This window comes from Nipponia nippon, unplaced genomic scaffold (assembly GCF_047370975.1).
Source record: "Nipponia nippon isolate SJK-2023a ecotype South Korea unplaced genomic scaffold, ASM4737097v1 scaffold_10, whole genome shotgun sequence".
NCBI lineage: Eukaryota > Metazoa > Chordata > Aves > Pelecaniformes > Threskiornithidae > Nipponia > Nipponia nippon.
This window is the reverse complement of record NW_028262291.1, coordinates 10,959,984-10,984,164: the sequence shown is the minus strand read 5'-3', so window position 1 is coordinate 10,984,164 and position 24,181 is coordinate 10,959,984. Positions and strand designations below refer to the sequence as shown.

General features: G+C 43.5%; 1 protein-coding gene across 5 annotated transcripts in view; it reads left to right on the top strand.

Annotated features, from left to right (window-relative positions):
- The window catches only part of TEAD1 (TEA domain transcription factor 1), a 163,607-nt gene that overhangs the window by 133,464 nt on the left and 5,962 nt on the right, over positions 1–24,181 (top strand). For all 5 annotated transcript variants that reach the window (XM_087744652.1, XM_087744636.1, XM_087744618.1 and 2 more), the window contains 3 exons: positions 10,336–10,509; positions 21,600–21,740; positions 23,140–23,292. In XM_087744652.1, coding sequence (XP_087600778.1) covers positions 10,336–10,509; positions 21,600–21,740; positions 23,140–23,292 — 468 coding nt within the window. The remainder of the gene's footprint in view (positions 1–10,335; positions 10,510–21,599; positions 21,741–23,139; positions 23,293–24,181) is intronic.

Here is a 24,181-nt window from a genome sequence, read left to right as displayed (position 1 = left end):
AGGCAGGTGCAGGCTCTGGGGAATGCAACACATCCACTTGCATTGCAGAGAAAGAGTGGAGGCCTGAATAGAAACATGGTTACCCAGGACAGCCCCGTAAATACTGTAAAGCCTTTTTTGGAGTGAACTAATATTATTTGGAATTCCTGAGGGTGCAGCGAGGCCCACTGGAGCTTGTCCCAGCTTGCGAGCATACTGCTGAGAAACCTATATTTTAAATGCAGAGCATTTATGCAGGACATTTACTAGAGAAAAAAGAGCATCAAACTACCCAGACTTGTTTTTAAAAAAAGTTACTCGCATGCTGTAACATTGCAAAAATGAGACATAAAGAAAAGTCAATTCCTAGTCATGCATTAATCCCAATTTAGATCATTCTTTACACCCATGCTGCAAGTGCAGTGGGGCAGCGCTGTGCGAGGGCTACATGGGGACAGGCTGGACCAGCTGGGCGGGCGCCATGGGGAGCTGAGGGATGAGACCCTGTGGGCAGTGTGTCACTGCCGCTGCCTGGCAAGGGGGAGTAAGGAGAAGGGGAAGCATTGTTTAGATTAAATTAAGTAAATTTGATTATTTGGATGTTAAACAAGGGCATAGAAAAAAAACCCAAGGCAGTGTGACCAGTTCCCAAGGCAAGTGCAGAAGGGCACTTGCTGGAGAGGCACTGGGCAGAGGCGCTGGTGCACGCCTGTCTGCAGGGACAGCTCGGAGGGGCCCTTCCTCCTGCCAGCCTTCCCCATCCCCAGTGCACAGACTTTTCCAGCAAGCACCAAAAGTCCTCCTTGGAGATGAGAGCCAACACCCAGCCTCGTTTAGTGCTGTTGAAGAAAATATGAATTCTGCCTGTGGTTTTGTACATCTTCCTTCGTGTTGGTGCAACATTTTATTGCAGATATGGTTTGAGCAGCATAGAAAAGATGGGCTTTTATTACTTTTTAAATAACAAAATCAGCAAGCCAGGCAAGATGTGTGTTTTCCACAATGTGCATATGAAGTCGTGTAGGCATGTGCTGTGGTTGCAGCATCTCCTGTACGCCTTTGTGCCTTTGCTGACCTCAGAAACGAATATATGTATACACTGCTACATGAGAGCCGTGTAAGAGTTCTCACCTATTTTCTGAAAAATGATAGGTATATGTTCATTACACTTCTGACTTTTTACAGAAAATGACATAAAGTATTATTTTGATCAAATGGGTTTCCAACACTTTATTAAAAAAAAAAAAAAGATGACTATTCCTCCATCCTAACCCAAAACCAGGCCAGAAAGCGTCATAGTAGTGGGGGGCAAATAGACCAATTCCACCTTAAAGTGTAACCTGGAAGTTTATTGAAAAAGGCTTATTTGACATGGCACCTGGGGCCAGGACTCAGTGATCCTGGGAGGCCCCTTGCAGTCTATATTCCTGTACAGCAATTAGAAATTTAAGTTTGTCTGCCCATGGTGACTCCCAGCGACTTCAATGGGGCTGTGCATGGACACAAAGGTCCACCCACGGGGAATTCATTGTAGGAGTGGGGCCTTAAACATTTCTGGGGTTCTTCCAATGGCAATTGGTGTTTAAAAGTACAAAAGCCCCTCAATGTCAGGCAGTTATGTTAATTTAGAGTGGGAATTCTGGTGGGTCGGAAATGTGCTCCATAGAGTCCTGTCACTTGTGGAGGGCTGTTCACTTTTTTCCCTTGCCTAGGCACAAAATTGTTCCATTTACAGAAGAAAAAATTATAGAAAGGAAACAATAAGTAACTCTCACTGTAACTCTGCATGGCAGAAGATAGTCTGGGAGACATAAGATGGCACAGTTGCAAAATCTTAGAATACCTACTCTGCAGTTAAGGATGGGTAAAATTACTTCTCCTTTTACATGAAAATCAATTCCGTTTACAAATGTCAAGCTGTATTTTCCTTTTGTGGCATTTTGTGCTCAAGTATAATTCCTAAATGTTGCATAGAAGCTGCCCTCATAGGTCCAAGCATCAGCGTTTTAGTTACTTTTCGTTATTGCCTACCCTATGTAACTATATTCTCAACAGATTAACAAGTTTATGTACCCATCTGTTGCTTTCAAGACAGGTTTTCCTTAATGGGGGCTTTCCATTTTTGCTGTAGTGGTTCTGTGAAAGTTCAGGACAAATGCTTAAACCAAGTAATCCCATGTTCCCTAACAGACATAAACTGAGTAGGCAAGCAGATTAGAAGGGATCTAAGCAATTGACTGTTACACAAGTAGCTATAAAATTCAAAGACTATAACACTGAAATGATAATAATTTGAATTATTTTATTTTCACATATATATATATGTATATTCAAGCTTGCTTTCCAATCAGGAAAAAAATCCTACCACCACCCAACAATAAAAGCCTTTTCTTCTCTTCCTCTTCAAGTTTTCTCACTCTTGCTGCCACATTCATTTTTGACTGTGAGCACTTCAGACAGCTTTACATCTAAAATATCTATATAGGGCTATAAAGAACAGGGCTGATGGGCATTTTCAGTATTAATCCACCTATCCAAACTGTCAGATTGTGTTAGGTTCAAATTTCAAAATGTATTTTAAAAAGTAGTGAAGATATAAAATATTCTTTATGTTTTAATTCGGGTTTTATTGTTGTTGTAAAAGGGCTTTGTGAGCCCAGGGAGAATTGTGCCTGAGAACCAGAAAGTGAAAGCAATTGCTCAAGGGCCGTAAAAACAGCCTGCCATCATTAGCCAAATGCAGTAAAATTCACCAAAGTTAATCAAACCACCTAAGTGATGAAAAATAAATGAGATCTTTTCAAAAGAAGCCTTCCATCTTTGAACAATATCCATTGTTACAAGCATTGTTTTTCTTTTCCGTATTCCCTGTAAACAGTATAAAAAGCAGTTCAGTATTTCAGTTGTAAGGAAGTCCTTGGTTTAGTGTCTTTGGATTTGAAAGGACGAGGAAGCAAACCCACATTTGGATGAGCGTCTTGGAGTGGCAGACTCAGGATTTGAGGTCATTTTAATCTGAATTCAGACAAAGTTTAACTGAATGCAAGGGTCATTTATTTTGCAGTGCAGGAGAGCTACGTGCTGGCCCTGGGAAGCAAATGTCATACTCTGTAAAATGTTCATATTCAGGTGTCCGTAGTTAGAAGTGCCAAGAAACTACTTTAAGGGGGGCCAGTATTGACGCAGTCTCCAATCTTGAAACCGTGGCATTGCAGCAGACCTCCCGGCTGGTGATGTTCCCAGGACCACATGGAGATGTGGTGGGCAGCCTGGGCCAGCTCCCCCAGCCCAGTTGTAGGGTCATGACATGGGCTCTTCAAGGGAGTGTCCTGGGGTGAAAACGCAATGGAGTGGGTACAGAGACCAAGCACAATTTATTCCTTGAAGTCGGCCCACGTTAAGCACTGAGGACGAGTGGAAAGACCGCCAGGACCTGACTGTGCTCGCTCGCCGCTGCCTTCATGCACACTGTCTTTTCTCAAAACTCACCACCGCTGCTGGAAATTTCCCAGCAAAATTAAAAGTGCTGCTTTTACATAACTGAAGAGGAGCACCAGCGCCAGCAGCAATAGTAGCTCCCTCTGCCGGGCCCGGCACCACAGCTGGTGCCCCAGCCCTGCCTGTGTCCCAGGCCGCCCTCGCACAAAGCCCAGGTGCTGAAAATAGCCAGGGTAGGGGTAGCTGCCTGACCTTACACAGGGCACCGGCTCTGACCAGGGAAATGTGAAATTGGGGAGGAGGGAAGGAGTGAGTGAGTGAGGTTGTGAGGTAGCTGGAGCACAGCCCAGGAGCACAGCCCCTGCGATGAGCCCAGGAGAGCCGTAAAATCCGTGGGGTCATCACAGTGGGGGGCCCTCTGCCTCCCACAGCCTTGCACAGCGCTGTGCGGTTCCCGCAGGGAGGAGGAGTGGGAGGATGCGTGGGTTGGGCTGGCATTAGCAGTGCGGTGGGCTATGGCTGTGCATCTCCCCCCCGCTGCCTGCCCTGCCTGTGAGCTGAACCCCAAGCATCTGCCCTCGCGCTCGTCCCAGGGGGCTTCGTGCCTGGCTGTGCCTCTGCCCAGCGTTTTCCCATCTCGTTCCACTGCAGCTTTCCCCACCACTACACCCACCCCAAAATTGCATAGCTGGGCTGGAAAGTCAAGCTCTCAGAAGTTGGGAAATGTCCTCGCGTGTCTGCTCTACAGTGCGGCAGTTAATTACATGCTCACATGTTTATTTGTTCCTGCTTCATTCAGTGTAGATGTAGATGGCCCTTCTTTGATAAGCAACTATTCAGTTGTTTGTTTTCTTCTTTTGTTGAAATGCGTGGCCCCATGCCCTGCTCGCTGTGCACTGTCTAACCTCTCCTCCAAACGGAATTAATAATTCCTCCCATTTGCATTTCACAGATGTATTAGTGCAGTCATTTTTCAGATGAAGGAGCATTATTACTCACATTTGACAAACCAAGAAGTTCAGGTGCAAAAGAATGAATGGGCCACTGATTTTGAGGGTCCACTTTGATTTGTCATGAGCCTGATTTTGCAGAATACTTAGCGTTATCGAGAGCTTCCTATAGTCAGGCATAATTTTCCCATCTGAGCACTCAGCACTTCTGGAATTGGGACCGCAGGGTCTCAAATCAGACAGGCCAGAACTGAAGGATGCATCTTCACTGTTGCAGGAAAGCTGGTGAAAACGTTGTGTGAGCACCTTGCCCAACCAGCAAGTCCCAGTTTCACACTGGGACTCCTATGGCAGTAGCTGGGAAGTGCTGGGCAGCATTAATGTGTCAGGGCTGGGAACTGCCCTTGCTCGTCACCTACCTCCCCATTTCTGCAACCATGAAGTAGTCAAAGATCTCCTTTTACTTCACATTCCTGATTCAATCCCTGAGCAGATCCAGGCAGGAGTCTGAAGGGGTGGAAGGCCTTGAAAGACTAGGTTGAACATGCAGTTGTATCCTAGCATACAAGCACAGAAAGTTCAATTAACATTTCACATGAAAATGTTAAGAACAGGAGTTGGTACAGACTCCAGTTATAGCATTAAAATGTTATAAATATAACTCCTAGTCTGCTTCAGTGGAGGACAACAGCAACAGGTATGAAATATTCAGATACTAGTGTTTTGGTAGAAATAAGAAAACTTGTTGGCAGACCAAGTGATTTTCTTACATCAGCAGGAAATTAAAGAGTGTCAGATTTACAAGATACAGCGAGACAGCAGAGCTGAGGCTGGGTAGGGTACAGGTTAGAGCCGTATGCAGACTGCTGATATACTAGTGATTGGTTTTTAATCAGTCCACCCCACCTGGCTCGTTTTTCCTCCAAAAGCACAGTTGCTGCACAGGCAGCAGTAAATTTTTAAAAGATGGGTTGGACCGGTCTGTGGAGGTACAGAAGGAATCACTGCACAGTGCCAGGCACTTGAGCAGTGCTGTTTTCTCTCGTTTCAGTGAAAGCTCAGGCTGTCCCACCTGCCTTCCACTTACCTGTCCCTCTGAGCTGCGGCAGTAGTCCTTGTGACCTGCAGTACAGAATACATTTGGTCCAAAGAGAGGTGAGAGGTTGTCCCTCTGTGTCAGGGAGAGAGAAGACCTGCAGCAGAGCCTTTTTAATGTAATTCTCCTTTGGGTGGTGGAGTTTCTTTGGGCACACAAGACTACGATCCATTCAAGTTGCCAGCCTCTCCCCATAGTAGTTTCTCACAGGGATTTGTTGCTGCAAGTAATGATACAAGTAGCCTCACCCTCATGGTTGTTATGCTTGAAATTTGCAGGAACCTACAGATCTCATGAAGCAGCCCAGCTAGCAAGGTGCTGTTATTGGGCCACGTAGGGCAGACAAGGCAGCGGGGTGCTGCTGCCTCTCTGTCCTGCTCAATCGTCCCATGGGTGTGCGAGGTCCAGCAAGCCACCAGCTCGCTGTCCCGCTGCAGGGCCAGGGGTGTTTGCAGAGGAGCTTATACCATTCACACTGGTGTGGGTTGACTCCCAGGTGCGCGAGTGCGAATCCAGGAGGTGAAATCACGGCTGTGCCCCTGGGTGCAGTGGGAGGCTGCAGTGCCCTTGCAGTCAGGATGCTATGCCCATGAGCAAGGTCATCCCTGCAGAAGCAGCTGCTGAGGGCCCTCTCTCGGGCCACCTGCCTTCCAATTTGCTCCGCATCTGTGTCTCTCAGGGCCCAGGGAGCTGCTCGCCCCCCACATGCTGCTCGTTATGGTTCTGTAGGGCTGCGCAGCCCTGACAGACAGGAGCAATGAGGGAGCGGGTAGCCCAGCAGCTCTGCATGCCCAGTTCACCTGCACCAAGAGCGTGACAAGGGTGGCTTCACTGCCATCTGCCTCTTGGCCGCCACTGTTTAATAAAAAACTTGGTCCTCTACAGGCTTGTTGAGGCTTGGCAGTAGCTCCACAGGTGTGGGGAAGCACAGGGATGTGGCAGAGAGAGCTGTAGCAATTTACAAATCTGCGTTTCATGGACCAGAAAGGCTGTTGCCTTAGAATGTAAGTGCAAAATTGGTGAGGAGCTATTGCAAATATGTATGCTGGCAGATAAAACAAATGTAGGTGATTTGTCTTTGTTCTGCACCAGCTTAAATGCTTGCATCCCCTGCCATTGGCAATTTGTCTTGGTTCTTTTAAATTCCTAAGTGGATTATAATTTTTCTCGTGGTATTATTTGACAACAGTCATATTTCATGGCTTTACTGCATTCTTTGGATAGTTAGAATTTTTTTAAGCAAAGGAGCTCAGTAAGAGGCAGCCATCTCCAGGGCATGTCGTGTAATGCGGACGCTGAAGACATAGCTGAAAATGTTCTTTGTATTTTTATGTAGTTTTTATGCTCAGAAAATACAGGATTCGGCCTATGATGGTTTACAGCATCTAAAGCACATTATTACCCCAATGCTGGATGCAAATACTTTAAATGCTGTAGCATGAGTAAATTCCTCAGTATCTAATGTACTGCAATGACTCTGGAATACTCAGTCTAAAAGAACAGTGAATTCGCAATATAATGAGGATATTTTTAAGCTTTTCAGACACTAATGGGCTCAAAAATACAGGCATAAAACTTAGCTTCTTTGCATTTATCTATGCATAAATTCCTGTCATGGAGTATGTTTGTGTAAAAATGATAGGGATCATTTCGGTATCCATTTACCCTGCTCCTAGTATTATATTCTCATTTGTTAGTTCATAGAAATATGCCATATCTAATTAGGTTAGTAATGATTGTACTTAGCATAGGAATTGCAGCAACATAAGGAGAAAATAATCACACATTGCAATATCAAAATAAACATTTCTGTCCTAAGAATGTTGTCAGGTGATGTCATACCATCTGTCCTACTGTACCCGCTCGGAAATTTTGCTGCAGCAGCATCTGGTACTTTGGCGAGCTTGGCAGACAACTGTGGTAGCTTTACAGCTGCCTTTAACTTTGCTTTTATATTTAAACAGTATTAAGACTTCATGGTCTATGTTCCTATAAATGTGTTTGCTTTTACTAAAGTTTGGATACTGAGCAATTTGTATATTTTCCTGGTTTGCCGAATAAGGTACAGTGTGTGAATTGTCCTGGGAATTTGCAGTTGCCAAACTGTAAAATACAGCTCTCCCCTCCTCCTTCACTCCACAGCCACCTTGAGGCCTGGGAAAGAGACGCTCCCCTTTGGGGAAGACCCTTTCCTGGGCACAAGAGAACCTGAGCCCCCAGTTCTGTTCCTATAAAAATGTGGTTATTTGTACAACCTGGAACAACTCCAGCAGAGAGAACTGAGAGGAAACAATCACAAAATAAATAATAGCCTGGTCACTAGTGGTGGGGACAGTTTTTCAAGCCCTTACTCTGAACGAGGGAGAGCAGAGAGATGCTTTGGGGCATCTCACATCCCCAGGGGGAGCACAACTGCTGGGCACTCCTAGGCAGGCTGCGGGGGTGCTGGGGGAAGGGAAACGTTTTGGTTTAATTTTGCTAGAAAAGGCTGAAGTGCTTACATCTACCGGGGAATTCTCATCATTCTACTTGAAAAATGGAGATGTTTGCCTGATCGCAGATAGGCTTCCGTCGATAGCCACATTCGGTGGCCCAGCCTGTGCCCCGTCCTCCTGCACTCCACCCCTGGTAGCTTAGGAAAGCAACAGGAGCAGGTTTCTGGACTCCCTTTCTTGCGTTTCTGGCAGTTCCCGGGTATATGGGGTGCTGATACATTTTACTGAGATCTAATTTTTTCAGTAGGCAGCAAGATACAGCAAGAAATATTGAGCATGACTTCTAGTTATTTACTAGTAGTACAATCTAAATACGTGACAATAGTGTCAAAAACCCAAAAGTTGGAGCCATGGTGCTTTCTCATATTATTTTGCATTTTTTGTTTTGTTTGTTTTGTCATGTTAAAACATCTCCTTAGTCCACTTTTGTCACTACTGTGTAAAGTAAGGTGCTAAATCTGACCACGGATACTGTTATGGTAGTCACTCATGGTTGCCAACCGGTACGATGATTTCCTGTATCGTGTGTAAATGATCAGCGTGCAAGCTAGACCCGTGCTGGGGGAGGGCTAGCTGGCACATCTTCATGGGCACACTCACTCCTGCGTGCATGCATTCAGCTCCCCACCACCCATTTATTTCTCTGCCATGCCTGTTTTCCTCTTCAAGGTAGAAACAGCTTCTCTGGATCAGCTCTGCCCCTTTTGGGCTCCACATGCACTAAGTAAAGGCCGGGCAAGTTTTCCGCTTGTGCACAGAAGAAGCTGGGATGGCGTTCTTTTGAAAGAGGGCTGCAAGGAAAATCTGTGGAACTGGTGCTCTCAGACTTAGACTTGCTTCTGCAAACACCTTAATAAAGTGTTACGCTTTCCTTTTTCCTTCCACAAAATTAAAAGAGAAATACAACCCTGTAAAAAGCATGGAACATATCTCAGTTTTGGCTCCATACACAGATGAGTGTTCTCTGATTCTAAATTCACATTTCACTGTGCTAGATGATTTTTAAATAGATTTCAATTTAATTTCCTAAGTGCAGAAATCTAGCCAGTCCATTTCCTTTTCCCCAGAGTTTTGGACATCTGCTAGGGAAGACTCTGCTTACACCAAAGGAAGGCTCTGAGTGGATGTCCAATTAATTTGGATTTGTCATTTCAGTTTGTTCATTCAGCAGGTATATTGTAAACCAAATAACTTAAATGAGGTCTGCTTTGGGGTTTTAAATATTTTATTTGTGCTTAGCTTTTGGGAACTGCCCCTTATATACAGCATCTGTTCAATATAACAGGGTTTTCTAGCATTCATTGACTGCATATCAGCTTTCCTTTAACTGAGTTAGCAAAATATTTTGTGATCTGCATGGTTAGAAACCCCAGTGTTTAATCCTGCCACTCTCAAGCTCCTTCAGTCTGCTCACACAACACTGTGAAGCGGCTTGACTAGCGGAGGGTCTTCGGGCTTTGTCCTTCCTCTTTCATTTCAGGCACTGGAAGGTGTTCTCATCTTGGAGAAATGGCAGCCCCTAAAAGACCATATTGGACTCAGTAGGGGGCTGCTGTGGACTTCACTGGGCCAAGGATTTCCCCCAGGCAGGAAAGGGGTTGCTGAGGTGATTCCCATGATTATAATGAGGTGCGATGGGCTGAAGTTAAGAATAGGAAATTGAAGCTGAATGTGTTTTGGCAGAGAGAGATGGTCATCTATAGAGCTAGCTCCTGAGGGAAGTGGTAAAAGTTTGGCTCTTTAATATTACATGGGTCAAAATACTGGAGGACATGCAATGAGGACCACTTCTATAGTAACAGCAACACAGAGTAACTGGGCTTCTTGTTATTGTCATTCTGGAGTCAGAAGAAAATCCCTTCCATCTCTTTTAGTTAAGGGGCATTAGCATATGCTATAGATAGAGGTTTGGGTTTTTTTAATAGACAAACAGGAGGTGTATACGTGTGGGCTCTGCAGCACTAGCAGAAATTCAAGCTCTGAGGACGTGGGACATTAAAAGGCATGGTTTAAAGAGGCAGAAATAGGCTTTCCTCATGAGCATATTCATCTTATTATGCTCTGCGAAGGGCTCTTTATCACCGTGCTGCTGCTGGGTCTTTCAGTGTAAATTACTCCCTTGAAGATGACCATGTTTTGTGGTTTGCAGTAGGGACACAGGTTTTTTGATGTTGACCCTTGTTCACAAGGGGCTATGACACAATCACTAAGTTGTTCATGGAAATCATACCGCAGAAAATCATAGTCCCAGGAGTAATGTGAGAGTCATTTAATCCATCAAAGCATGCTACCCTCCACAGGAGCACATGCAGACCCATGCCATAATAAACCTCTGTTCTTTTTGTACAGCACTGATTTTCCTGTTTCTTTCTTGCAGTACAATAAACACCTCTTCGTACACATCGGACACGCTAACCATTCTTACAGTGACCCGTTGCTTGAATCGGTGGACATTCGTCAGATTTATGACAAATTTCCTGAAAAGAAGGGCGGTCTAAAGGAACTGTTTGGGAAGGGGCCCCAAAACGCTTTCTTCCTCGTAAAATTCTGGGTGAGTAAGACATGAACGATGTGGAGAACCTCTCTTGTCAATAAGGCCTGTGTTTAGTATTTAGCATTCTTCAGGGTGCTTGTGGAAATTTCTTCTGTCATCATTTAAAAGTGCAAAGCTGTATATCCTTCAGGTAGGACGCTGGCCCAGAGCCACTCTTGTTGACAGCTCCACAAGAAGTTTGTGTTGCAGACGACATGCAAAGGCAGATGCGTGCCTCAACTGTGCTTGACACAGCTGCTGGGCAGGAGCAAACAGGTAACGAGAGCCCTCGTTTGTAAATGGGGAACTGCCATCTAGTGGTCCAAAAAAACCCGGGGAAGCGCAGAGATGGAGACTGCTTTTTAGTGTTTCAAATGTTGAAGTCTTGCCAAATGCAAATAGTACAAGTATCAGTCCTGCAATCAGTCCACACTTAAGCAGATAGGACCAAGCAGGTTCTGAACCAAGTGTGCAGCAGGACGACTGTGTGCCTGGGAGGTTTCCAGGATTTTTCTTAAATATTTTTTGGTTGCTAGAGCACATCTGCTTTCCCCTTCCTTTTTTATTAGTCAACCATGGGACTCTGCTCCAAAAGCTATATCTGTTCATATCAGTTGTGAGCAAGAGTGAAAAAAGAATTAGAATGGAAGGCTGAGATATTGTATATTGATCTAGTGTTTATCTATGTGACCTGAAATACTCTCCACCTTGCACATGCCCCAGACTTCATATCTTGCCAAGAGTTTCTCTGGCACCAGATTTGGAACTGGAAGCTGGGAATGAGGGAGACTCTCTTTTCTCAAATCTGGGTGTAGAAGGGATAAACCACTGAGCAAGAGCTGTGGTGGACTGCAGAAGAAATCTGTTGAGAAATTCATGGGGCTTAAAACTGGGCATGGGAGCTGTAGGCCAAGCGTTTGAGGGCTGGCTGAGCAAAGAGGCCAGGAAAAGGAGGCAGCAGAGAACCAGGAGCTGAAACACAGCAGGCACCAGGAGCCTGGAAAAGGCATGTGAGAATGTAGGGTCAAAAAGAGGGAGGCAGTGAGAAGAGGGAGCATTTGGGATAAGGAGCCTGCGGGGAAACATAGGGATGAAGGCATATAGCAGAAACAGGTATGTGAGAGGTGGGAACAGGACAAGCGTATGGGCAGAAGAAATCTGGCTGCAGAGGAATAGAGCATGGAGGTTAAGGGTCTGTGACCACTAAATACATTTCCTTGCAAAACTTGGGCTTGAACTGGGGACTGTCATCTCACCAATCCACTTTGCATAATATACTTGTGAAACCCGCTAGCAGAATGAATGTCACCTCACTTGCCTGTTCTCAGTTCAGAGAATGACAAGCCTCAGACTTTAGATTAGACGTGAAAGCAGCAGAGATTTGTGATACGGTCATTGATGTATTGTATGTTCTGCTTTTTCTCAATGTGGAAACTGATTTTCAGGCAACGCTCAAAGATGTATCTAAAGCCAGTAGAGATGATCTTTGGATCATTAAGGTCTGTGTTGTATTCATGACTTTGAAAATTCAAGTGCCAGCTTTCTCTGCTTGATCTCCTACAAGCAGTGCACACCTTTAACACTCTTGCCTCAGTTCCTTATCTCTAATATGGGGGTGATACCATCCCTTCACCGCAGGTGGTCACTGAGAAATCAAACTCATGGCTGTTTATAAAGAATTGAGATAATGCCATGAAGAAAACCTTTATAAAATTAATAATTCTGTGTTCAGCACAAGTCTGGAGTAGGTGCAGGAAATAGGGACTGGGACACATTGAATAATGAAGACAAAGAAATACCGTATAGATGCTGAGGGGGCGAGCGTGCAGTCGTGTAGCTAAAGACTGTATCATGATGCAGTTCAGCAATCAGGATGTGCAGGCAACTTCAATCCAACATTTCCTAACCTCACTGTGCCTTCCAACATAATGGTCTTTTAATACAATTTAGTGTTGTATTAACTTAGAGATTAAGAAACATACAGTGCTAACATCCTTCTGAGTTATACATTAAAAATGTGGTGAGAATGCCTTCCTGAGCCATGACCTTGAAATAGGCCAGTGGATTTTCTCTCTCATGGGGTGAGTGAGGCAGAGAGAAGGTGCCAGGGGCAGTGTTTGGGTGTAGCGAGAGTCACGATAAATGCCCTTCTAGGAATAAACTTCACACCAGTGCCCCCATCTAGAAATATGTACAGGAAAACCAGAAGATGGCTGTGTAATTAGTCATGAGAATTAGATCTTAAACTGTTCGTTCACTGTCCTTAATTTCTTTCACCCCAATAGGACATTTCTTCAGAAAAAAAGGACGCTGTTCCCATTTTTATGGGGAATGTTGAGAAACTGTTCTAAATAGTCATATATTACCAGTGTAAAGCTGGCAAAGGTTGCTGACAATCTTTTTGACCCTATTAGTAACTTCAAGTTTATTAATATGAAAATAGATTAATGTTTCTGTTCTTGTCCTTTTCTTTTAAATTAAGTATCCACTTCTGAATCAGTATTCACTCTTTTCTTATCATCCGCTACCTCCTCCTGCTCTGAAAGTTCAGCTTCTCCCAGGTTCTGTTCACGTTGCATGGTTATTGCTTACTCACAATACTCTCTCTCACCCTTTATTTAACCTTTTTCCCCTTCCCAGCCTTTCTGTTGTCTTCTCCCTTCATTATCGTTTAACCATTGATAGTTTGCTCAGTGCTGTAAGCTAGTGCATCCTAGCATCAGTGTCCAGTGACAGTCCATGTTTTGGTGGAATTTGATGGTAACATGAGTAAAAGAGGAACATGAATTTGTGTTAGGCAAATAAGCACAGGTGAGAAAGCAGTGTAAGGAGAATCAACAAAAGAAATCCAGGGACAATGAGTGAAAGAAGTTTAGGGAAACCAAAGAAGAAAGCAGGCGGGTGTCATGGCATGTGGAAGCTTGAAAGCAAAGGTGAGGATTTGACGCCAGAAGGGATGGTGAGCCTGTAAATGGATTTAAAGAGAAGTCAGCATGTCGCTGGAGGCAGCACGGAGGGTATTTTGTTTAGACATTAAATCTAGTGTGGAAAGGAAGGATGGGAAAGAGGAAGACCAGAGATGAGCACTCGCATTGAGGATGACTAAGGCAGAAAGCAGCTTGGCTCTGGTAGCTGGAAGGAGTACTCCTCTTGCTCTTTCCCATTTAGTTATGCTTGAGGCTTCTCAGCAGAATGGTTTTCCCTGTGATAAACGTAATAAGGTTTGATTACAAAAAAGTGGGAGGGAAAGGTCCGAGATCTTGCAAGAAGACATTTGGCAATTGTGGAGTTGACTTTGCAAAGCATGACAGGTATGGAATACAAAGCAAAGTGTTGCTTTGCTTTGCAGAGGTGTATTGGTTCACACAGATTGTATCTCCTGTGAAATACAGCCTGGTGCTGGGAATGGATGAGCTTCTGGCCTCGGTCCTAGTAACACATCTGGACGTGACAGTTTTGGGCCTCTTCCTACCTAACAGTGCAGGAGGTATAAAAGGAAGAGACTTCTCCTTTTACACCACCTCAAGCAACTGACCTTACAGCCCTGCAAAGCAATGTCCTGGTCCTTGTCTGGCACCTTGAATGCAGTGACTCTTCTGTTTATCCCAGGTAGTCACTGGGAACCAGAGAGTTCAGGGAAGTCACCCCAGAGACAGGCTTTTACAGTAATAGATAGAAGGAGCTTTACTTGGTATGTTGTGCACTCAATACAATGAGTAAATAAGGAACAACGTACTAACGATATGGCACAGGAAATTTGTGTGACAATGATATGAAACCAGAGATTACAGGGATATAAAATGAAAACAAAAATACATGTTCTTAAATAAATGTAAAAGTTGTTTCCTAGAACGCTGATGAGGAATTCAGACAAGGCTGCAGAATATCTGCAGATGAAACCTTTCCCTGGGTGCAGGTTGAGTGCACAATCCTGCTCCTGTTACCTTAGTCACTAGCAAAATAAACCCAATCTATGTAAAACAACAAGATGTGATTTATGCCATCTAATCTTAATCTGAGTAAGGTCAACATACCTGTTGGTTAGTTTGTACTTAAACTGTTTTTGTGACTTGAGAAAAGCCCTGGAGTTTTCTGGTCTTTGAAGTTCTGATTAGCCTATCTAAAAGCTAAGTCAACACGTTGCCTCTATTTGGTTTTTTTATTGGTTGAAGTTCTGCTCATATTGATATCCAATGCTATTCCCACTGATTACTCACTACTATTCTTGAATTATCTAATACTAAATAATACACTTAGGCCTCCTGAAAGAGTTCAAACTAAATGATAGATTGCACCTCCAGCTTTACCCCAAAATGTCTGTCTAAAACGTTATTGCTGGCCTTGCCTTCTTGGCCCACAGTGCTGACTGATTGCCCAGCGCTCTGCCTCCCTGGCTCTCCACTTTCTCTTGCAGGAGGTTGATGGTATGTCTGTCCCACTCACACCACCTCCCTTTTGAATCCAGTATCCCTCAGCCACATCTCTAACACATACCTTCATTTTGACTCTGCTGTTATGTTACCACATGCATCTCCATTGGCTCCGGCAAGGGAATTGCTCTAGGGAGGCACAAGTCTCTGTCTCCCTCTATGCCCCGGCTAGCTTTGCTAGTTCTGTAACTTGCTCCTATCTAGCACTTGTTCAGCCGGCAAACACTTTTCACTACTAAGAGCCCCTTTAATGTTAATTCAGCAGTGCCTATCTGTCCACTGCAGCCTAGACTAAATTCTTCTGGTTTAGCTAGTTATTTCTCTCCCATGTTTTGCCTCAACCCCCGATTGCAAATTCTGAGGCAGGGATTCTCTTTTTGCATGACTTTTCTATGTAACCTATAGTATTGTACAGTGGGTCCGTGCCTCCGTTGGGACCCTTAGCGCTGGTGCAAGCACACCTTGCAATAATGTGGCCGAGGATTTTTGTGTCTCTGCCACCGCCAAATGCTCCGTGCCAACCTGAACTGTGACTTCTGCAGCTACAGGAACAGATATGGGAAGCAAATATATCTGAAAGGAGGAGGGATTTTTCTAACTAATGACACAGGAGAAAAAAAACAGCTGATATAAATTAATGTTGGGCTGTCGGGCTTTCTACTGATCTGATCCACTGGCTTAATTTCAAATGGTTGCAGTAGCTCGAACTATTCTTCAAACTGAGGAAAGCTTAGTCAGAGCACTGGGGTGCAACTCTGAAATAAAGACCCAAACTCATCTGAAGATGCATGGATGATATTAATTGATGTTTAAAATGAATGCCTCTATTTGCAGGAATCTGCAATGCAAACTAGGAGTTTTAGAAAGTAATGCATATTATAATTAGGGCAAGCTTTTAAAGATGCTTTGAAGTCCTAAACATTTTTGAAATTCAAATGTGGGATGGAAATAAAGGAATCTACACAATAAAGGGGCATGAAATTATGTCCCCCAAAATTTCACTGTTTTATAGATGTAAATATATGCCATAATTAGTGGTAAGTAACATGAGGAGGATGGTTAAGTTTATTCCTATTCTTATTCAAAACAGCTGTGGCATGAAAAATAATGCTCCTTCTCTTTGTGATACACTGGAACAAACAATTTACCCATGTAATCAGTGTTCAGAAATGGCTTGCGCCTGTGGTCCCCTCCCACCCCCTCCTGAATTTATCCCCATGTGCCTCCCCCCGTCTTCAAAGGTACAGAGATTCTTTGTGCCCTTCATTCACACACACACAATTGTGGCTACTGCCTTTTTTTTTCTTTCTATTTTTACATGTAATTTATATTGCACAATCTAGAAGCTTGGATTTCCCTCCACACACACACAGAGACACACACGCACACTCGCCAGCTTTGACTGGCAAATGATCTGCAACTCGCAAATGGGATCCGTAATGTGAATGGGTCTATGGCCAGCATGCAAATGTATGCAAAACAAATTAGATATGGAAGAAAGCAGACATCCATTTTCTTTTCCCCATCACAACCCTCTCGGCGCAGGGAGCTCACGTGGTGCTTGTGGAGGACCCCTTCGCAAATTGCTGCAAGGGCATTAGCGCTTGAGGCTGGATAATGAGTGGAAGGGGCCGAGCAGCTGGGAAGCCGGAGCAGCTTGGCCTGTCCATCACAAGCCCAACCATGTGGCAGACCTGGACGCAATTCCTGAGCTGCAGTGTAACGCGCGGTGAAACGTGCCAACGACCCAGATGCTCCCGTTGGAAAAAATTGCTTCACAATTTGTAATCTCTGCTCTTTGATCACTCTTTGGAGAGGAGGAGGGGAGGCATGATGCGGTCATATGAGTAACACACCTCCCTGCAGTCAGCAGTTGTTAAAACCTATATGTTGTTAATAAGTGACCTTATGTGCTTAAGGTTAACTACTGAATGCCAGCGTAAATTGTTCTGGCCCTCCCCAGATCCCGCTGTTTCCAGTAGGTGCTGTTTTCCTTCTACTCAGCAGGAAGGATTTAGACTCTTCTCAGCAATTTTTGCTGGAGTTGCTTTTTTGTTAGCCAAAGCTGTTATTATTACACAGGCGCTCTACCCTCTGCCCCCCGCCTTTAACACAGAGCCTGAGAGCTCTTTTGAAGTGAATGTGAAGATTTTTTTTTTTAATTTGTTTTTACAGTTTATTTTGGTTGCAGCCAGCTCTGTTTTGGTGCTTGCTCTGGCACACTGGCAGAGGCTTCTCCATGCAGCACGTCAAACACTTGGTGCTCTTAATATGCAATATTTCCAGTGCTACCCATTGTCAAGCTATGCTTTATTAATGAATTAATCATGCTCTTACACAATGACTGTAGATAGGGTGCCAGAAAGCTGAGTGCCTCTCCCACCTCCAAATGCATTCAGCTAATATAAATCTCAGCTCTTAGAAATAAATTAAAATTAGAGTTTTGCTCTTGAAAGTAAAAAAAAAAAAAAATCCATTCGTGTTTTTAAGTTGTTGGGGATTTTTTCCTAAATTGTATTGATCTTGTATTTTAAACTTCAATGAGTAAATGGACTCCTGTTCATCACATGTGATCCTACCATAATATTTGAAATCATGCCAATATATTTGAAATAACCATTCAAAAGGTTATTTATCTGTCTATGCTGCAATAGTGCTCACCAACCCTAATTCCTGGAGCCATGGGTCAGAGCATAGTTGGATGAGAAGCTGTACAGAAGGGAAAGCTGGTTTACAGCCCAGGAAGCCTTGCAATCTGAGTCTGAAAGGCAAGAGAACAGCTAGAGACAGAGTACCAAGGAAATAGTGAGACAAAGCTGGCTGCAGCATGAGAAGCTGCAAGCACAGCACTCCAGAAGCTTAACTGTTGTCACATTTTTCACAGGGATCATTGAAAAAGGAAATTATAAGGAGAGGGTTAATTGAGGTTAATAAGATAAATTCCAATATTTCAATTTTGCTATTATTGTATTTATCTCCTCTTGCCTCTTCTGTAATATAGGCAGTGAACCTCACTAAGTAATGTCTGCCTCCGGACAACAGGCATACTTGAACTAGAGCATCCCTGTTAGTTAGGTATTCAGCTTGGTTAAAAAAGACCCCAAGTAATGGTGATTCCACTACATTTGAAAATTATGCCAGCATTTCATTGCCATCAGGGTTACCAGCCACTGCCTTGTTTCTCATTTAGCTTTTGCTTTGCTTTAGCTTTCTGTCTTTCAATGTCCTTTTCTGCAAGATTTAATCTATCAGAAGACTCTTCCCCATGTAGAAACTTGTAGGCTATGACAAAGTCGTGGAAAAACTTCCCTTGGAAAAAGTAAGTAGATGGAGTTTCATTAGTCATTGACTACAAAGGATGTTTTCCAGACCTGAAATCATTCTTATAACTTTTTTCTGAACACTTTCCAATTTTCCAACATCCTTTCTAAAATGTAGACACAAAAACTGGAATCAATATTGTAGTAAGGAGCCTGCTAAAGCTGAATACCAGGGTAACACATCAACTCATTCCTGCTCAGAGCTACATCTACAACTCTCATAGCCACAGCAGTGCCCATTTTTAGCACAGCCTTTTTTTTTTTTTTTTTTTTTTTTTTTTTGTGATAGTCTCATAACCTTTTTTTGGGGGGAAAAAAAAAGATCCCCCAAATTTTAATTGTGACCTGCTTTCATCAGTTCAAGAAATACAATTTTGCTCTCGGGTGTCTGTGTTTAGACGAACCCCTTACTATGTAAGCCATAACAATATAATTAGCAAGTTTTTCACCATCATTTTTTAACCAAAGTTTTGTATTTTACCAGAAGTGATAGTCTTTCCTTCTTTTCTAAAGGTATTCAGCATGGAACAAAGCTTTCAACGCCTGGTTCAGAACACGTCCTTGACATGACAATCCCCGCTTCGCAATGACACGCGCTCCTTCCCAGTGTTCATGTACTCGGCCTCTAGTGAAAAAATTTAAACCCAGACCGAGGGGGAAGATTTGTTGTAGTATGTGAGAACAGACAAAAGTCTTTCAGTATTAAAAGAGGCTTTGGTGAAGCCTTCATTTGAGAGCATTTGCCGTTGCCAACTCTTATGATTTTTATGTTGGTGTTTCACTCTTTGGAGGAGTCTTAAAGCTTCAGCTCCCAGCAGTTTGTAATTAGTTGACCATGAAAGCTCTTGTTTAAAAGGAAAATTCTGTCTTTCCTTGAAAACACCTTTATTGGGTGCTAGACTCAAAAAAATCGAATGGCACATAAGGATAATTCACGTCTATATTACCATCATGGGACTTTTGCAGCAATGTCGTGATTGCATAAAAATAAATCATGACATTTGAGTCATAATTTCAAGCATTCCTCATTCAAACATCAGGGCCCCAGCCTGTATTTTTTGTGTACACAGGACTCCTGGTGATTTCAGCAAGAGCTGGAAGAGCTGTGGGAGTGATCAACAGGGTGCCAGATGGCCACATGTGTTACTTTTCCAGGTTAAATGTCATCATGTAAATACAACAGTTAGAGTTTTCTTTCAGTGGGCTTCAAAATCAGAAGGCAACAGATAAAAAGCTGTTCTTATTTTTTAACTCTATAAACGGTTGTTATTGCAGCTTGAAAGGTAAGGTCTATGCAGCTGACCCTTTTGACAACACGAAATTGTGAGGAGCATTTTAGTTACGATTTCTTAAATATTTTGTCCATATCTGAAAGGAAAAAAAAAGAAAATGTTTCGATAGTAAAATCGTAATTGTAGTAGCAGCAGGAATAACCACTTTTTAAGAGATGACAATGATGATGATGATTACTGTTATTATTATTTATTGTTATTAACAACAATGCAATTGTCATATCAGAAATCCCTGTTCTTCAGAAATTCCGGTGGAGCAGCTGTGGCATGGCTGATGGCTGCTACAGTTTGTCATGTTTAGATGTTTGTCATGTTTCGATTGCAAGCCAGCTGTGATGGCAAATTGCTTATTTACTATTAGCTTAGAACAGTTTCTTACAGCTCACTGTGAACACACTGCTTTAGATGTACATTAAACATTAACTGCTGACCTCATGCAAAACATGTGCGAGCAGCAAGGTGTAACAGTGACAGGATTTCTTTCTGTTATGCAAAATACATGACTATAGGGCTGTTTGTGTTACTGTGTGTAAACCTCGGGAGACTTCTCCACTGATTAATTTACCAAAGCCAGCCTGAAGTAATCTTAGACCTGTGTCTTCTCCGTACCACAAGCTAGCTCAGTATGTGCTATTATCAGCATATTGCCTCAGAATGTTGTACCACAAATAAGGACTGCAGACACTAAGTAGAATTAATGAGTTGTTGCCTAGTTAAAAATTAAATAGCAGTTACAAATGACCTGAACTATAGCAAAGGCAGGATTATAAATGTTCCACACTAACTAGTAAATAAACATACCTGTAAACTGGGTTTTTAGAAACTCTCAAGGTAGGCATGAAAGGTTCTGTCAAAATTTTTCTGTTACATTTCTGTATTAGCAATAAAACCAAGCAGAGCTAGACTTGCAAGTGAAACAGCTGGGAAAGCGCATTTCTCTGCTAAAATGCTCGTCTCAGAGTAAGTTAAAAATTCAGCCGATTCTTAGATGTTACGCTGCAGTAGCTGATCAGCTATTTCCACATAAAAAGAAAACCCTGCCCACTCTGTCCTTGGGCACCAAAGATGTCAGCAGAGCTAATGCCTGAATCAACAAATCCAGCTGTGGCTATCCCTAGACTCTGCCTATGTCCATATTAGTGCTCTTTCAAGTTGAGGGCTTTTGAAAACGGATTCATGATGACAAAGAGCACAGTGGCAGAACAGCTTCAGTGCCGCGGCAGGCCTGGGGAGCCTGGATTCAGCATGTGACCTGTGCTGTTGCTTTGTAGCCAAATTAATCATGCTGTGCTCAGGGCTTGGATTTGGATATAAATAATTAAAGGTAGCACTGTTCCTCACTTGATCCAGCAAGTCTCAATCTCTGTTGGTAGATATCAAAGGCAGCCGGATAGTTCTTCAGGCTGCAGAGAAATACCGAAAGAACTGAAATACGTTCGGTAGTATTTTATTGGTGCGGTCGGCATGGCTCAGTGCGCGCACAGCTCACTTGAAGCCTGTGAGTTGCATCATCCAGCTCCGTGAAGTCAAGTATTCTGCTGAATCAGGGCCATATGGCTTGACGGAGTCTTATCAGAGATCGATCCCCGTGTTGCGCAGCTGTCTCCCTTTGCCGTGAGGATTTCATTGCTTTAAGAAAGGAAAAGGAGAAAGTGAACTATGGCCTCTCGGGAGCGGGATGGCTCGGTTGAATTCGCGGCCGCAAGGCAGGTTCCCTCCAGAGGAGTCAGCGCTGGAGCCAGGCTCCTCGCGGGTGATCATTCCCTTCGCTCCAGGGACTTCATCAGCTATCTGCCAGCCAAGAACGTCACCTGTAGCCCAGAGAAATACTGGGTTGTCTTTTGTTGTTTGAAGTTTGAAGAAATTGCCGCTTCCCTAAGGTTTTTACGGCAACAATTAGGCAGGTGCTTTCCCGACAGACTTCTTCCACTGTCACTGTTGTCACTATAAAACTCCCCCCTCTCTCCCTTATTTCTGACAAGAACGGTGAGCTATTACAGCTTATGCTACTGACATTGTCAAATGAAAAATAAAAATCTTCAACATCTATGACTTTTTCCCAACAGGCTGACTTAAACTGCAACATTCAAGATGATACAGGAGCGTTTTACGGAGTCACTAGTCAGTACGAGAGCTCAGAAAACATGACAATCACCTGTTCCACCAAAGTCTGCTCGTTTGGAAAGCAAGTAGTAGAAAAAGTAGAGGTGGGTGTTGTGATGGGATGTGTGGGACGATTCTCTGGTTCCCTTTCATTTTAATTAGGCTTTTCTCTCTCTTGTCTTTACTTTGCTCTTATCTGTCTTTTCCTTCCTTCCTCTAATCCTTGCTGGAAGAGTATTTTCCTTCCCAGCAGTGTTTGGGTTCATTTTAAATCACCGTGTGAACGGTGACACTACAGTTCAGTAAAATCCTAGTTACCTGTTGCTTTGGAGACTCTCCTCCACCCTGCCTGTGGCCCGCTTTTGCTCCCATTGCCAAACACTTGGCAGCCACATAGCCTGTTTGGAACCATACCACAGTGACGAGCTACCCTCTATCATCTAGATTTTTTTTAAACAGTTTTTAAACATTTGAAAGCCATGGATGGTGTGCTATATTTCATCTATACCCATGCTTATTTTATCTTATTTTATGCACAGAAAGGCATGCTTTCCCCAGTCACAGCAGCTTTTGAATACAAAGTTGCGTATTTTCTTAACGTGCAAGTGCCTTTATTTATTTTTTACCTTTTCTGTATCGAGTGGTCAGGTAGCTGGTTGGTTTATTGTACAATGGTACTGCAGCTGTTTAACTTGTCTTCTGTGTACTAAGCCCCACACCCACAGCTGTTACCTGCAATATAGTTTTTGTACGGGAATTTTAGCCTAGAGCTGCAGGTTGAGCCTTTATAGATGTCCTGGTCACGGTTCGTGTCCTTCTTACACTAAATATGTTTTCTGTGCATGGTGACCATAAAAAAGTTTTCCATCATTTCCATTATTCCAAGCTTAGAGAAAGCCAAAAAAACCCAGAAGCCACCGAGTAGCTCACCTGAGCAATTGGTAGCTGGGCAGCAGGAGTCAAGAGTCACAGCCTTACCTTCCTTCAGCCCCTCGTGAGCCCCTGCAATCTAAATAAGTCTGGTTTTCTTCCGACTGTAGTCTTGCATCTTTCTGTAATTCATAAATTGTCTATTAAATCCTGCAATAATATAGCTATGTTTCTACGTGTATGTTTATGCATAAATATATAAGGTTATTTTTGCTGTTCCCTTTGCAGACAGTTGCCTCAAAACTACTGTAAAATTGTCTTACCACAGTTTTCTGCTTAATTCGTTTTTACTTGACTTGGACTTACCTTTGTGTAATCCTCATCTGTTCAGTTTTTAATTCACAGATTAGAGAACAAGTACTGATATTATAACTCGTAATAATTAAGGGCTCCTGAATTTTTAGCAAGCCACTGCATAGCTCAAGCAGGGAGTTAGCAAGTAGGCGTGTGCGTGTCTGAGAGCCACTTTCTCTTTTTTCTGTCTACACAAAGAAAGAAAAAAAAACAGGTTTAGTATTCACTTTTTTGCTATTTCTGAATTATCTTATACTAAATGCTTTTTTTTTCTTTTAGACTGAATATGCAAGGTTTGAGAATGGCCGATTCGTGTACAGAATAAATCGCTCTCCAATGTGTGAATATATGATCAACTTCATACACAAGTTGAAGCATTTACCAGAGAAATACATGATGAACAGCGTGTTGGAAAACTTTACAATTTTATTGGTATGGACTCACTTTTTATTTTTCCGTTTCTAAAATACTCTCAGGCTTTGTATGGCTTGCTTAACTCGTAATATTGAGAACCAGTTTCCGAATCCCTTAGTCATGTTGCTTACTAAACACATCATCCCATTGACTTCAGAGTAATACTCTTGGACTTGTGCACTAGAGACGCTAAGGATGAAAAGGCTAAGCTGGCTGAGAACATGAGCAAACGTCTTTGTTACTTTCCAAAAATTCAGCTTGCTTCTCTCTTTTTTTCATGCAAGTCTCTGTTTGGTGTTGGTAGCGAGCCTGAGGCAGTAACTTTGAACCATCCCATTCATCTAATGTGCTCTTACCGAGGTGCCAGCTATAATACTGCAACTGTCAGTGGTGGTAATGAGTTCTTGGGCCAGGAAAGCAGGCAGTAATGGGTACACCCAACCGGTGCTCTAAAGCATGAAGAATGGTCCGCATAGTGGCCCTTCAGCCAGCTTCATCCAGTCACTCACTGTGGCTTTGCGGTGGCACTTCGAGCCACGTGCTGCTGCTGCTGCTTCCATAAGATTCGGGCAGGACCAAGAGGCTGGCAGCAGGGGGAAGAGGTAGGGCCGTGAGCGCAGAGCCACGTGCACCCCACTCAGCTGCCTTTTGGCAAGCAAACACAAGGTGACACGGGTGCGCTGGTTTCCCTTTGCTGAAGTGGGGCTCAGGTTGAGGAAGGCTGAGCCAAGACCACGCGCTGGCAGCTCACGGTCAAGCAGCCAGGGTGGGATGAATCTCAGTGCCCTCCGCTGCGAGCTACAGCCCTGCAGCTCAGCCCCAGAGCACATTACGTGAGTGCAGTCACAGAGGTCAGGTTGAACGGCCAAAGAGAGAGCAAGGGGACGCACGTTTCGAACGGCAACAC